Source organism: Amblyomma mixtum, chromosome 10 (genome assembly GCF_055824585.1).
Source record: "Amblyomma mixtum isolate Tamu chromosome 10, ASM5582458v1, whole genome shotgun sequence".
Lineage (NCBI taxonomy): Eukaryota > Metazoa > Arthropoda > Arachnida > Ixodida > Ixodidae > Amblyomma > Amblyomma mixtum.
The window spans coordinates 87,909,506-87,925,072 of NC_143021.1; the positions used below are offsets into that span (position 1 = coordinate 87,909,506).

The following is a 15,567-nucleotide window of genomic DNA, read 5'->3' on the forward strand; positions in this document are numbered from 1 at the left end:
GTCGCTGTGCCAGTGGTGGTTGTGTAATTCCTCGCGAAGTACAGTAGTGAACAATAACGTGCACCATTTTCAATTTTCTTGTGTAAATTGAAAACATCACGAATATAAAATGCCTATACGCTATTTCTGAACATATTATGATGCTATAGTGCCCTCTTCTTCCGCCAGCAGTTGTTGAGGAAGAGGGAGGAACTTCGCCTTCAGTCTGTTCTTTATTTTTGTCCTTTTCATCGGTGCTTCCCGTTGCGTCCATTTTTCGTCTTTAGTAAGTTATTAACTTGCGCTCATTTTCAGCTGACATATTCTGCGGTTCCATATATTACTTGATCTTTTTACTAGCAGGAGGCTTAGTGTGAGGTTAGCATTACGTCATCTAGACTGTTGAAATGGCAATGATCCGCGGCCACAACTTTGGTATGGAATGCCACCAGCTCTCGCTGAACCTAAGAGTAGGGCACTCCATCCTTCTCATGTTTTCTTGCAGGATAGGTTTAGAGGAGGTTTGATTTTTCGATCTTCGCAGGAGACATCCCAGAACGACCAACGAAGCTGTCGAGAAAGACATGTTTCGCGCGAGGCTTACGTTATTCGGCTCTACAGCTACTCCATGAACTGCGAGGCGTCCTGTTTCATTGTGCTGAACTAAACAATAGGATATCCGCTCGAACCCCGCACATCTTTGAAAATAATAGGTTTCAGGGTGATGAAGGTGAAGGAGCACCTAGCTTTGATAGATTAATAAAAAGAGTGATTTCTTTAGACGAACGAAGTGACTGTTGCGCAGAAATGATAGGAATCATCGTATATATTGCCTGAAACTCAACTTGTATGAATATCGTTTTTAAAATTCGCACTTTAAACCACACACAAGAGAACCTAACGGCAAGGAGCTGATTCTCTACGCGCGGAGTTTGTCTCCTTCACTGAATTCAAGGTGCCATGCGCGAAAAGATTGATCAGGCATTCTTGAAAATATTTGCTTCCATAAGCTGGTGAGAATCTGGGATTTGGATATGTGTTTCAACAGAATTACGACACGAAGTACTCCTCTACGCTTAAAAATTGGATGAAGAAATGAACGGTGAAATTTATGCTGTGCCCAAGCTGGTCTACTTGATTATTTAAGTTCAATGTCTTTGGAAAAAAATTGCACATCGTTCGAAGGATAAAAAAGCCAGGGGCGCCTAGCAGAATGTCGAGAAACTGCTTTAAAAGTCGACGAACATGAACTACACGCTCGCTGACAGATTTCCTGGACGCCGTGATTCTGCGGTGTCAAGCAGTGATCGATGGAAACGGGTTGCATGCAAAAAACTGGCGCATGGAGTTATTGTTAAAAGGCATTATTTAAATTGTTGCTTAATTTAGTATTAAAAACATAATAGCTGCCACCTTCACGCAGCGTAGAAAGCAGCCCTTCGATAAACTGGATGAGGGAACAAATTGTCTTTAATATGATGATGAACACTGGTTGTGGCTGTTTAAAAAGTTCAGTTTTGTCGTCTCACCAACGCCATGTGCACATTTTAGTCCGCAGACGAAAAGTTAAGTTCAAGAAAGTAATATATCTATTTGGTCAAATGTTTAGGGGAATCCCCCAAAGTGGAGTAGATTTGTAATAAGGGAGTAATTACTCATTGTCATCCACCCGAGCGCAGCCATACGGCTACAAAGGAAAGCTATACAGCTTTCTCAGAAACTTCGTAGTTAAAGAAAAATTCGTCCTATTTGTTAACCACTGTAGATACTGGTCTCTTGAGGAATCTCATTTCTGTGTCAAAAGCGTAAGCAGTTGCCCGATGTCGGAAGCACATAATACGGCAGGCTAACAAGGCTTCCGCAATCTGCCGCTACTCGCACAAGGTCTCGAAGACTTCTTTCAGCACTTGCTCAGAGAGAATATTTGCATATCACTTGTTGCGGTGCAGCTTTGGTTGAGGGTGTAGGTATGGCTGCACGTGGTTTCACTCAGCAAACACCATTCATTACGGTGGGAGCCTTTCGGTTCTTAACGTTTAAATGTGCACTTGAAACATTTGCCGGATTTCGCCAGCCAGCGTTTCTTCTTAAGCACGTCGACGTCAGACGGGCAGCTTTCTGTGGCGTGCCTAGGTGACCGGCAGATGAAACACTCATGCCTTGTTTGGACGCATTGCTGCGCAAAACAACGCGAGGAGCCTCGAGCTGCAGGGTTTACTTCTATCTTTTAATGAGACGTCTCGGAAGCGTGACATTTTGGATGAGTTGGCTATTCTTACTGGAAATGTTGTACTGGATACGCTGCTTAGGAGCACTCATTCATATCGGGCTGGCGCCTCGTGCTGCGCCTGTGCTACTCTGGACCAGGTACCATTAAGCTTCGGCATTGACGTGCAGCGGCATCTCAGAAGAGCCAATCTTTTTACCCTATCCTGATCAACGACATAAAGGTAGCTGTACTTATCATTAGCAGCTTTCTTTAAACTTTAAAATTAAAACGAGAGCGCCACGTAGAAAGTAACTAGTATTTTTTAAGAAAAAACATGACTCATTTCATTTATCTCAAGAAACTAATACATTTTTTCAATTCCAGTGATAATCTGATTTTAATTGCCCGTCACACATTTTTGCGCTCAATCCTATCAAATAGAATCATGTTTATTTCGGTCACCAATTTTGTTAGTGGTCTTCTTGTTCTCATGGCCGTTCGTCTGTATTTTGTGCGACAATATTTTTTTTCTTGATTTTCGTTTTGCTATTAGGCAACTTATGTCATGTTTGATAAAAAATAGAAGAAATGACATATAGCAAGGAGTACCGTCATCCATTCCCATAAAATATAAAATATTTCAAGGGTGCCGCAGCAATCTATCAGACTAGGAAACCTCTGGGCATCCGCGGTAGATTTACGGACGCTGAACTACGAATAAATCCTATCGTTCCGGTTGCCTCATTGTGGTAGTATTGGAACACTATTTCGAAACGGAGTTCTTAGTACCAATGAGCATGATTGGTAGATAGAGATCCCAGGTACTCGTGAATATTTTTCTCCTCCACCCAAATACTTATCCTGGAACAAACATCCAAGCGCACACCAGGTGCTCGCCCACACTCACGGCGCTGCCACATGGCCACTATAGATCCTTTTTCCCTCATTTTTGAGAGCCTCTCGTAGCGAAAAGTCGAAACGAACAAGCAAAGAAAGAGGACTCGTCAGAATATTCTGCTATCTTCATTAAATTTGGAAATGGCTTGATTTAGGCTTCTCTTATTTAAATAAGGTCATGGACAAAGATTGCTAGGTGCAGGTTCAAGGAAAATAGCTGATTTCTGCGTTTCCTCACTAGCCAGCCAGCTGATGTTTGTTCCAGCGAACCGAGCATCCATGTCCTATCATGCTTGTACGCTTTGATTGACCTCCTCTGCTTCAGGAGGTCTGCACAGTAGAAACGCAGCTCTTGAGGATCAGGTACAAGCAAATCTGTTGACAGATGAGAGAAAGATTGTGCTAGAAAATGTAGCCGCCCTCTATGGGCAATATCTTATGACCTCGATCATACCGGATTCTTCGAAGAGCGCTAACATTATCGGAATCTATTAGAAAGGAAACGTCAAGTACCTGGAAAATTATTTACTGATTGGCTTACTGTCCATTGCCTTCAAACTATTTACTGAGGTAACCGCTTTCAATCGACCGAATGATCAGGCAGGCTTTCATAAAAGATACTCGACAATCCTCTGCTTTTAAATTTTCGCGATATGACGATTTACCCCGACCAGACGAGTTTTCGCCCATCTTCTACTTCGTTGACCATGTTCACAATATCATTCAGCTGATAGGGAAATGTAAAGAATATAACCAAACCCTACATATAGCCTTCATTGATTACGAGAAAGCATATTACTCAGTGGAACCCTCAGCAGTCATGCAGGCATTTCGCAATTTCTTCGAATAATGTAGTCGCTTAATGATGTAACCATTGTCCAAGCGGATAGCATACTGATTACACTTGACGCCGTTGCTTTGTACACAAATATTCCCGTAATTAAAGGGATCAACGTGCTCTCGATCGCTCTAACTCAAAATCCATAGCCGCATAAAACTGTAGTATTTACCGTGCTACTTCAGTTGGTACGCACGCTCCACTATTTTGAGTTAGAATCTTTTTATTACCTCCAAGTATATGGAACAAGTATGGATACTCCCTTCGCAACGACTTATGCAGATTTTTATGAGGTTACTGGAGTCTAAACTTCTAAATTCATTTTTCGAAAAACCGCTCATGTAAATGTGTTATATAGACGACGTTTATATGATATGGTAACAAGGGTCTGAGTCTCTAAAAGCCTTCGTGTCAGAACTTAATTGATTCCGCTTTAGCATTACCTTTACCTTCCTCTACCCTTAAACGCAAGTCAAGTTTCCCGACACTGGCGTCCGGTTAGAAAATAGCCTGTTTGAAACCGCACACTAAAAAAAGCCTACAGACCAACAGCAACCCAGATGGCCAAGATTGTCGCACGCACGTCCGATTAAGGTCCGTATGTCCGACTCCGAATCCATACATCCGAAGGAAGGACGAATCAGATCCGAAAACTATCCGAATCCCCGATTTTTAGTGGGCTTACGAGGGGCGTCTTTCTTTGCACTGATTTTGAAATACGGGCAGAATAGAAAAATCATTTTTCCAGTCGGCAGTAAACCAGTATATTTTGTGTCTGGTTGCTGGAGGAGGCGGGGAGGGTTAGACAGAACTTCCCTATCAGTACTCCCATTATTAGAAGCTCCAATTAGCTCGGCGGCATCTAGTCTATTACTTGTGCTTTGCACCTCTAATATACAGTCGAAAAACTGATCTAACTGTAAGCTGCAGGAGCAGTACATAGTATGGTGTCTGCATTGCATTCTTTAGCACAGTCGCTTGAACACAAACGCCACGCTCTGTTTGCATTCGGCAGGTCCCCTGTCGTTGCGTCCTCCAATATATCAGCCAATACCCTACAAGTACTCCTCTTCCCCCTCTATAAACACCCCTGTTTCCAGCAGCTCACCACCTTTGTCTTGGCCACTCCCCCGTAGTGGGTATGTGACACCTTTATTTGAGGCCAACCAACGTCTGCAGTGGCGCTGCTTGTTAATCAGAAGACTTGTTTCCGTGTAAGCGAGCCACATTTTATATGGAGACACAGACCTTCTAAAAGAGAAACCCTGCGCCGCTACACGCGTTCAATAAATCGACCACGTGGACATAACGTTCCCGGTAGTGTAACTCACTGGGTGGAGGCTGCACTCAGAATTCAAGTGGGCGCTGTGCTGCATCCTAAACATCACAGACCCCTCCACTGACATGCCCTTTCTGCCCCACTCCAGCCATGGAAGCATGCTTAGCTTCTTGGCAGCTTACTCTGGACTTCGTGTTGCGCGCGACTGACATCTACGCAGACATAGATGCCACACAAACCACCCGCAAGATGTGCGCATGTGGACATATGCGTCTCAGCATCGAGCCTTAATGTATACCAATAGGTGAACTCACGCAATAAACAAAAAACGAGCCTCGAACAACGCGAATGATTTATTTTGGAGCAGTGCCCTGGTACTCTAAAGCGCTTTAATTCTAGTCTAGCATGTTTGTTTCCTTTTATCGTATTTTCGCTACACATGACTTGAATCTTGTATCGCGTATTGCTTTCAAGTGAACATAAATTGCCTTCCAGTGGTTACCACCGTTAAACTATAATTGTAAACGCTTTAAAAGCACTGTTTTAAACTTTTTATTTTTTTCCTGATAGTGAAAGAAAGGCCGGCATAAAAGAATAAGAGAGCAACGGTGGCGTCACCAATAAGCCAAAACTAGCCAAAGCTGGTAGCGAGCCGCGTTGAAGTAAATAACAAATATGGCTGGCGTTCTTGTGGATGTGTGCTCGTGCGCTAGATTTTCAGCTTTTTTTTTTCATCGCCAAGCGCTCTTCGCCGATAGTGTGGCTCTTGAAGTCGACCAATGAGTATCTCGCGCATCTAGAGGTGACATTTAATTTCGGCAAAGAATGTTCGACAGCAAGAGAAAGAAGTAATTTGCCGTTAGGCCTTGCTGTACTCTGAAGTAGGGCCGAGGAGGGCATTTCTTGCGAAAGTGATTACTTAAGGGAAGCAAATGTGTGAAAATGCAGCATGGTGCCGTCAAGTGGTACTTGTAATTGAAAAAAAAAAACAAAGTTAGAAAAAGTTTCCCTGTGTCGTGTCGTCTGATGTCCATGCACCTAGCCTCAACAGCGTAACTCATATGGAATGCGCGAAAGGTGAGCACAGTTCTCTGGAGCGCTCCGACGGTGCTCTGTGGAGAAAATAAAGGGAATTGTCAGAATAGGAGCTGAATTTCAGAAATAATATACGCGCTTGACTGCAGACTCATAGGAATTCAACCACGCGCAGGAACAATCACTTCACCCTTATGCTCCGTAAATTTCACTTAAATCACTCTACATGCCACCGCTCGAGAGTTCTAGACAAACGTGCTCAACTCTGTACTAAGACAGACCACCGCGGCTGTCTTTGCTGTGATTATGTAATTTGCCATAAGTGTACATTGTGTGTCGTGTTTGTCGCTTCAGAAGCAGCTTTCTCGTGCAATAAATGATTTTTCGTTCCACCTAGTGCTAGTTATTTTTCTCCTCACAGTCGCCTGCCGACGTCCTGCGACAAAAGCCGTGCGTAAACCGCTTGTACAGCCTGGATATGCACACTACCCTGCGATGTTCTGAGAAGTGTCCGTGTGTCCGCGTTCGGAGGTCCCTCGTATAAACTGCACATAATTCGCGGTTTTGCATCGGATGGTCCAACGGACGTTCGGGGTTTGGCTTTGGGCAAAAAATCGGATTTCCGACGCACATCCGAAACTCCGAATCGGGATAACTGCTGTACATCCGTCGGACATCAATGGCCGTGTGGGAATACTCAGATCTCCCTGGATATCATCCAATACATTGCAAGGAAGTCATATTTACAGTACTGGAAAAGCTCCCAAGAAGAATGTGTACCCATGGCGGTGACTATTTGAGACACCTCTACTCACTAAAAACACCCCGGAACTCCCCTAATAATGCTTTTCAACAAGCAACCGTTCTAAAACGATACGATGTACTTAAAAAACGGACAGGAGTTAAGAGTCGGTGGCCTGCCGCGCTTATAACGAAATACTCGAACGCCCTTCCGAAAATAAAGAATATTCTGCGGAAATACCACACTAACAACGGTCGTCTAGAGAAAGTATTACCCGACGCACCAAGAGTAGCATGCAAGTGGAACACAAACCTGAAAGATACACTAGGACACGCTAGGTTCGACAAGAAACCCTCGTCGACAGTGTGCTCATGCTCTCGACCTAGAATCAAGACCCGCATGGCTTTAAAGAGCGACACTACTGCTAAAAGCACGGCAAGCGACTTCAGCTTCGATATTAATACTCGCTTTGACTGCGCGTCGTTTTTTGTGTGCATGCTTCGATGCTCCACTCGTCAGAAACAAGACATCGGAGAAACCGGGCCATCAGTGAGCCACAGAATAAAATACAACCGAGCTGACGCAGCAAAGAATGTAGAGAAGGCAGCTTCACAGCATTTTAATCAACGGGTGATAACTTCGATGTACATAAACTCTTCATTCTTCACTCAGGCTTCGAATATGCAAGGGATAGAAGATAGAGAGAGGCATTCCTAATCCACAAATTTAAACCCTTACAACCATCACGGATCAACATGTTAGAGGAAACCTCGTAGCTCTCAGGCACATTCCTGTAATAGTGACATTCTCTAAGGCGCTCTAGCACGTGGTCAGAGTATGGCTCAGTTCTTCATGGCAACACTTTATCGTGTCTATTACCCTAACCCTCCACCCCGCCCGATCGTTTCCTTAGTCACTTCTTCTTATCCTCCTCCTTTCCGTTTTTCACCTGGTTTATATGTCGTTCTCCTTTTACCTTATGCCCTGCACCTCCTATCATTTCTCAGGAACTATTGGCTTCAACATTCTTTCCCACCTTCCATTCGCGCTTTTTCGGAACTCGTATCCATGGGCGCTATGCCGGAAGGCCCGAGTTCGGCGCTCGCCCGAGTTTCATCCGAGTTTGCGATGACGGCAGTCAGTGAACGAAGATAGCGCGGAACGTGCGCAGGCAGCGGATAATAAAATGTAGAGATAAAGCCTCGTAAAGACGATACAAGCGCACCCTGCGCGCCTGTTACACACTTCAAGCACCATACACTGCGCAATACCAGGCCGCAGCGCTACCTGAAGTTATCAGCGCCATGTCAGCAATCGCGAAATCGTGACTTCTCTGCTATCTATCTGCACACTCGCCGCTGGCTTTTTGACACGCCTTTTCGGGCGTGTCAAAGGCGTGTCTTCTCTTTCAGGCTCTATCTGTCTCTCCATTTACGAAGACGAACAGTGCGCACTAGGGGCACTCTTGTATCAACCCTTTCTCTTCTCTCGAATACGTTAAAAAGCAACAGATATTATTATGAACATTTTGTACATTTCCAAATTTATTTTAAAATCTGAATCCAATGAAGCGTTGTTGAAAAGCATAGCTTTTAGAAATTAACAAAGATTTGACACTTTCTGCCGCTAGTGGCGATAGTGAGGCTATTGCTTGCAGCGTGGCTTGCATACGAATTAGAGCGGCAGCCCACCGTGCCGAAAACGAGAGCTCCTGCGCTGACACGCCGCCGATAGCGCTGCCTTCGACTGGAAAGACTGAGCAACTACTACACGCTAAATCTGTCCTATTTTTCGGCCATTGAGATAATAGATTTTATTGTGTCGTATATCAAAATATAACAGTCATGCATCTTCTGGCTTGCATAATACACAACAGCAAAAAACTGAACTGCACTGCACCCCTCCGCGTCACTGCTGCTCTCTGCAGTGACCTCAGGTGGAGTTCTCCGCTGCTACGGCCGCTGCCGCACCCCGCTTTGGCCAACCATTGCGTTTAGTACGCTCTTGGCGAATCTCAGCGGTAGAAATTGGCCGTGCGAGCGGCTGTGATGAGGTGTGGGAAAAAAATTGCTGTTTGGCTGTATTCAATGATTCATTACGTATGCCTGTTGTGTGTGACGCCTCTTTAGTGCACTGCGGATGCGAAGAGCGTGCTACCCAGCGACACAACTCATCCTATGTCATCAGACGCTGACTAAAAGCTGTGAAGGTGGTGGCGCGCGTATCTGCATAGTATTTGTTTAAGGCGCGCACTTCAAGGTTTTGCGGACTGGTTTTGTCACTAACGTCGATCGCCGTTGTATACCGCAGTGACATCGCAATAATATCGTTCGGGCAGATGAGGGATCCTGTTTGCAATAATGGAATCGGACTTATAACAGAGAAAGGTGTTACGGTTGTGAAGTATGCAGTGCTTGCGTGCTGTAAATTACAAACTCTTTATTGCACTTGGTCTAGAGCAGCGACCGTTTGTCGATCCCGGATGTGGTTGACACATTGATGCTGAGCTTTATCACCGATGAAAGCACGACCAAGCCAAACACCTGTGATGCCATGTTGTTAGAGTAGGACGGGCTCCAAGCACCATTTCGTCGTTCGTGGTCCGTGTTTGACGCCTTGCAAGCAGGTGTGACGCGCCGTCAGCGTTGTGCTGTGTCTTACGTGGTTGCAACAGGCTATAGTGTTGTGCAATCTTGGTATGCGAGCGAAGAAATCGGCGGCTGTCGCCACGTTGCGTGTCCTTCGTAGATTAATCAGCGATGACGTCTGTTTTGCCTGTTATATTTCGATAGTCAACATCGTCGATGTCTGTCAGCAATCAGCACAGCCGCGCAGCATACCTGTAGCCGACAGGGATGTTGGGAGTGGCCCACCCATAGCGCGTACGCCTATAATTTATGTACGACATGCCGGGGGCGTGTACAATGGTTTTGATTGACAGGTGAACTCGGAGCTAAACTCGTGAACGGTGAAGTGCCCCGAATTCATCTCGGGACTGTCATGGCGGCAGCAGCAGCAGCCTGGCTCATCGCTTCCTCTGACGGCAAATGTCAGTACGGCCGGCTGGACCCGTTTACTGCCATGGCCGAGGACGAATTTCAGCGACATTTTCGCCTCTCCAAAACATCGGTACGATGGTTGTGTAAAGAGTTAGGCGACGACCCACGCCTGCGGAGAGTGCGTACCGGGCCTCATTCGCTTTCGGTCGAAGAGCAAGTCCTCTGCGCCCTCCGGTTGTTCGCGATCGGGAGCTTCCAGGGGAGCGTCGGCGCAGACCGCTTTATTGGACGCCACCAAAGCACTGTGAGCCGCTGCGTGAGGGACGTCTCCGACGCGCTTATCGACGCGGCTGTGCAGAAGCGGTGGCTCGCTTTCCCCACGACTGCGGCCGAGCGTGCGTATGTTAAGGAGCGTTTCCTTCTGCGCGGCGGCATCACAGACGTCGTGGGATGCGTCGACGGGACCTACATTGGCGTAAAGGCTCCTTCGAAGTCCAGCCCTGACGTGGCGAAGGCCAACTATTTCACGAGGAAGGCACATTATATATTGAACACAATGGTTGTAAGAATGCTCTGTTTTTGCTTTCATGCATGTCACCGTTAATGGAATGTTCGCCCATTTATTAGTGATAGTGGTCCGTGTACTGTGCAGTGTCAGTGGATATTAAGGAACCCCATATGGGTGAAGTTATTAGCAGCCCTTCACCATGGCATGCCTCATCGCTTGAGTTTCTTTGGGGCGTTAAACCTCAAAAACCGCTTCCGTTTATCAGTAACTGAGCAGTTTTACACACAGTGTAGATATTTTTTTGTTTTACCTCATGTTTGCGCACGTAATAGCTGCAGGGACTTTTCCAGCTATTTCACGCATGCATTTTAATGAGTTTTTAAACGGTAGCATTTGTGTCACTTGGCAGATTGCATCCTTATGCAATATTCATAACCGCAAGTCGCAATAAATGTTTCACTTTGGCTGAAGTGGAAAACCTCCTGCCGGAAGCACTGGCGTCTGTAAGCCAGGAAAACTGGCAAAACTGTTGTGTTCATGTGGAGCAAGTTGAGGCTGAAGCATGGCAACGCGATATGATTGTTGACGCTGAAATTGAACCGGTTGTCTTCAGCATTTCTGACTGATGCAACTCCTCCTCTGATGAGTCGAGCATCGATTCCAGTGATGAAGACTTGAGTGGCATCGAGGAACTTGTCTGATTTCGAATTGATGTGTAATACACATGCTACCGAGGAAAGAGAGAGGACTCATCGGCTTGCTGTGATCACCTTTGTGCATGTGTGGGTGGCAATGTGAAATATGTGTGCATGTGGGTGTGTGTGTTGATCAATCTACCGAGGAAATTGTTACATTTCCATCAGATCATTGCATCATTGCAATTCGTTGCATCAAATTGAATCGGGCAGTAACTTGTAGTGTAGGTGGTTATGTTAATAGTGCCTGTAAGAAAGTATAATTTGTAAGGGAGTGCAAATAGTACTTTTTCCAATTAGAATAGGTATACTGGTACACGTCGTCAATGTGTGCTGTTTTTGAAAGATTATTTGCAGAAAAATACGGTGGAGCTTAATGAAGCGTTGTGTCAATTATTCGGAAAGTATCTGAAAATTTGAAAGCAAATTGGATTCATTTAAAATAATTTTGAACATATACTGTTTGATTCGTTCGACTAACTGAACAGAAATTTATTCAGTTATGCTGTCCAAAATGATCGAACACTCACAAACCCTTAGGCATTGGCCTCATTTTGTGTGTGAGGGTTGGGAATGGTATGTATGGGTGTCTGATCTTCATGTCCTGAAAAGGGATTCCTGGTTTGGTGCTGTCTTGCATTACTGTCAATCTCTGGTCGTTTTGACATGTTATGCAGTGCCAGTGTTGAGGTAGCCAGTACTGTATGTTTTGTCCTTAATTTTTCGGAGGTGTGAATGATTTCAAGCTGGCTCTTGCTCAGTTGAGGGTGAATTTGTTTCGAGTCACGTCTATGTTAGTACATTGGTCAGGTTTTCGTTTTGTCAAATAGTGTTGTTTGATGGCTCCACATTTTTTTTTCAGTTTTGGAGCACTTGACTGATTGTGTGTTGGTGTACATCCACTGCACGTGTACTTTAAATTGTATGCACTGTGATCCATGCCACTGACTGTTTCCAGAATAAACCATTTCTCGCAAACACTGGGGGTGAGCATTTTTTATTGTCGTGTCTCATTTATTGTTTGCTCTTTCGAAATATTTTTTCCTAGCGTTGTAGAACTTTTTCTGCATTCTTACTTGACGCTCCCACAGCTTGGAACTATTTTTACCTGGCTGCATGAAAATCCTGCCTGAGCAGCTTCTGCTCTTTTAATAGGAGAGCAGGGAAATCGAGCCAAGCTGACTCTTGAGGCAGTACTATTTTCTGTCAGGGTGGGAATCAACACTATGTTCAAAATTTAACACTTAACACGGGAAAACAGGCCATATCGAGGTGGTGTATGCATGGTGTATGGTGTATGCGGTATGCATTAAATGAACAGATGCATGCTGTTCATTTCAGAACACGGCATAATATTCAAGCGATTCTGAACAAAACGAGTTTTCTCATTCAAGTCACGCGAAATTGAACTTGCGATGAAAAAAAAATGTGCGAAAAAAAAATTTAACCGTGCGGGATTTGAACCCACTCACTCCCATTGCCTCTCGACTTTCCGGAGCGACGCGTTAGACCACACGGCCACAGAACAGCGCGGAGTGATCCACGTTTTATTTTTTTGCGGACTACTTCCGTAGCCTTCACAGTTGCACATGATGTAGCGTTGGTAGCGTTCCCTCGCGGTAAAAAGCAAAATTTAATAATGCATGAATCACTCTAAAGCGCTTTAAATCCAAATCTTGCACACTATAAAATGCTTATAAAGGTGTACTAAGTGCATTATAAAATTCAACAAACCTCGTTTGTCTAAATGCACACGCAATGCACTTGGTGGAGCGACACACAAATGAAAAGTGCACCGGCGGTTGGCTCACGTGACCCGTTCTTTGTAGACCGCCCAAGAAGCCCATGAGGTGGCGCCGATGTGATGATAAAGCACGGAATATATCCAGATAACCCAATGAGGCTGGAGGCGTGACGAGGGTGGGATTTTGTCTTGCTATCATTAGTTCACTCATCTGAGGGCGTCGCCAGAACTCGGGAAGATTCCGAGTTTCAGCAAACTCGGGCCTTCCAGCATAGCGCCCCATTTTCTGTATTTTTTTTTTTCAATTTCTTTTTTTGCTTGGCGTTTGAAGTCGGCGTTTGAGGGGAAGGAACAGAAACCTGTGCAGCGTGAAAAGATCAACTTCGCTGGCCGCTGTATTACATCAGTACACCATCGCCGAAACCCACCATCATGCATGTTAAACTGCCGGTCCCTCGCGTTGTGCTTTCGTAGCCGTCGTCTTCATCATCTTTCATCTGCGCGCAAGTCAGTCCAAAAGCAGCAGACGAGCACTTACACTTGCAGGCCAAAATTTGAATGCATCGCCTCTTTACTGACGTGAAGGAAACACCATCCTGCAGGCGTGCAGCAAATCTATATCAGGCGTGCAGCAAATCTATATTAAGGCTTGTTCTTGGCCCAGTTGGTGCATCCCTTTAAAAAGTGGGAAACAAAGGAAGGAAACGTGGACAACGCGTGTCTGTATTTTTCATCTTCCCATTCTTGTGTTATTGCGCTGCTTCCCACCTTTTAAAAAGATGGAGCCAATCACACAAAACAGCGGGAGACTTGAACCAAAAAATGTAATTGTCATCGGTGTGGATTAACCGTTTGCTATCGCATTTTGTACTGCTCCGGGTCTTGAGCATCCGCGAATTTTCATTTTTTCGCAGGCCTCAGTCCTTTTTGTGTTCGCTCGCATTTCGGTTCGTAATTGTGCACTGGCATTGTATAGTGATTTCTACAACAGCTTTCGCTAAAAAGGTAATAAGCCTGAAGTCATTCTGTAGTGCGTGTCAAATGCACACTAACGCATCCTCATTTCCTACTGATGTCACTCATATACCAGTTCTACTATTATCCTTCAACTTATACTCGCCCCCTCAATATTTGTTTACCTCACGACGTATTCGGAAGTATCTGTTTTTTCCTGCTGACTGTCATGTTTCTCCCATTTAAGGAGTACTGTTGTGTTCTGGGTGTGCAAGCTGATTCATAGGCCTCGCGTAATCTCTAATGTACTCGGCACAAGAACATGATGTAAAACTCGGAAGCATTTGTGGTATTTTCGGCTAACTTTCTTGCCTGGCTGTTCCTAATATAAGGCTCTGGATACTTCTACACAAGCAGGGAATAAGAATAGTGAGACTTCTGTTTCGCCAAGAACTTTTGCAGACTGATTTGAAATGATGAAAATTTTCCAATTATCATGGCATGTAGGAAGCCACTAACTGTTCCACATGAAGTGGCAGCTCTGAAAATTTCAAAGGGATAACACGCAAAACATCCTGAAATGGACGTGGAAATGATTATAGTACAAGAAACCGATAGCCGACATGTGCTGCAATTATTTCGAAGTGCCTGAAGCTACTCTTTTAAAAGCGTATGTGCAGGAGATGCGTGCTTTCTAATTGTAGTTTTCAACATCAGTGTAATAATGGATGTTTTTGGCAGAGACTCCAGCCTCGATACTCGCCACATGCTTCCACGAATACCAAAATTGCCATCTGCATAGTCCCATAATCGAGAGGTTATGTCACCGCACTGGCACGGCCGCGGTGCGCGCTGTCGAAGGCGTAGTTGACGAAGAAGCGACCTGTTTTCTGGCACCTGGGTTCCAAAAAGGGCAAGATGAGCAAGGAAGGCGAGGAAGGCGGTAGGGTAAGGGATGCTGCCTATTTATGGGAAGGAAGGGCAGCTATACTCGCGGCCAGGTTCTCACAGCCGCTGAACGCCTTCACACCATTGCAGGGATAATGCCTCGCATGGTGGAGCCCGGCCCAAGACAACACTGCACCAGCACGCTGCTCGGAGGCTCTTCAAGCAGGACGGGTCTGAAGCGCAACCCCAGCCAAGGTCTGAGCCGAAGGTGTGTAATCTACCTTCAATCGCACAAGATTTATCTATTCAGCTTCACCTTGACAGAGACGGTGTGCGCTTTCTGGGGTTGGCTTTTTGCTTATATTTATCTGGCACTCTGATGTAGAGAGGGGGTGCGCTTTCTGGGCTTGGCTTTTTTGCTTATTTTTATCTGGCACTCTGATGCAGGAGTAGTACACAGCAGTGCACTCAAACAAGGTAGATCTAATGCAGACGTTCCTTCATACTAGCGGATTGGTTCACTAATTTTGGCAGTGTATTACCTCTTTCATTAATCCTTTCTCTTACTTCACTCCCTGTACGTTCTGTGCTGGGATGCACGGGGCTTTTCTGAACGAAGACACGACCTCACAGGCGCACCGTGAACTCAGAAAACTACGTTAATTATTTCTTAGACACAGTTCTATGTGCCGCACCATAACCTGTTAAACCCAGTGGGCGGCAGCAGAGACAAGGCATCTTGCTTCCGCCAGAGGTAAGTACTGGCCTGTAAAGTGGGTCAGCCATAGTTGGCAATGCAG

General features: G+C 45.3%; 1 protein-coding gene across 1 annotated transcript in view; it reads left to right on the forward strand.

Annotated features, from left to right (window-relative positions):
* Positions 1-15,567, forward strand: part of LOC149326383 (uncharacterized) — a 101,155-nt gene that overhangs the window by 63,490 nt on the left and 22,098 nt on the right. The window contains exon 4 of the mRNA XM_089564557.1: positions 14,918-15,022. Within this exon, the coding sequence (XP_089420683.1) occupies positions 14,918-15,022 (105 nt within the window). The remainder of the gene's footprint in view (positions 1-14,917; positions 15,023-15,567) is intronic.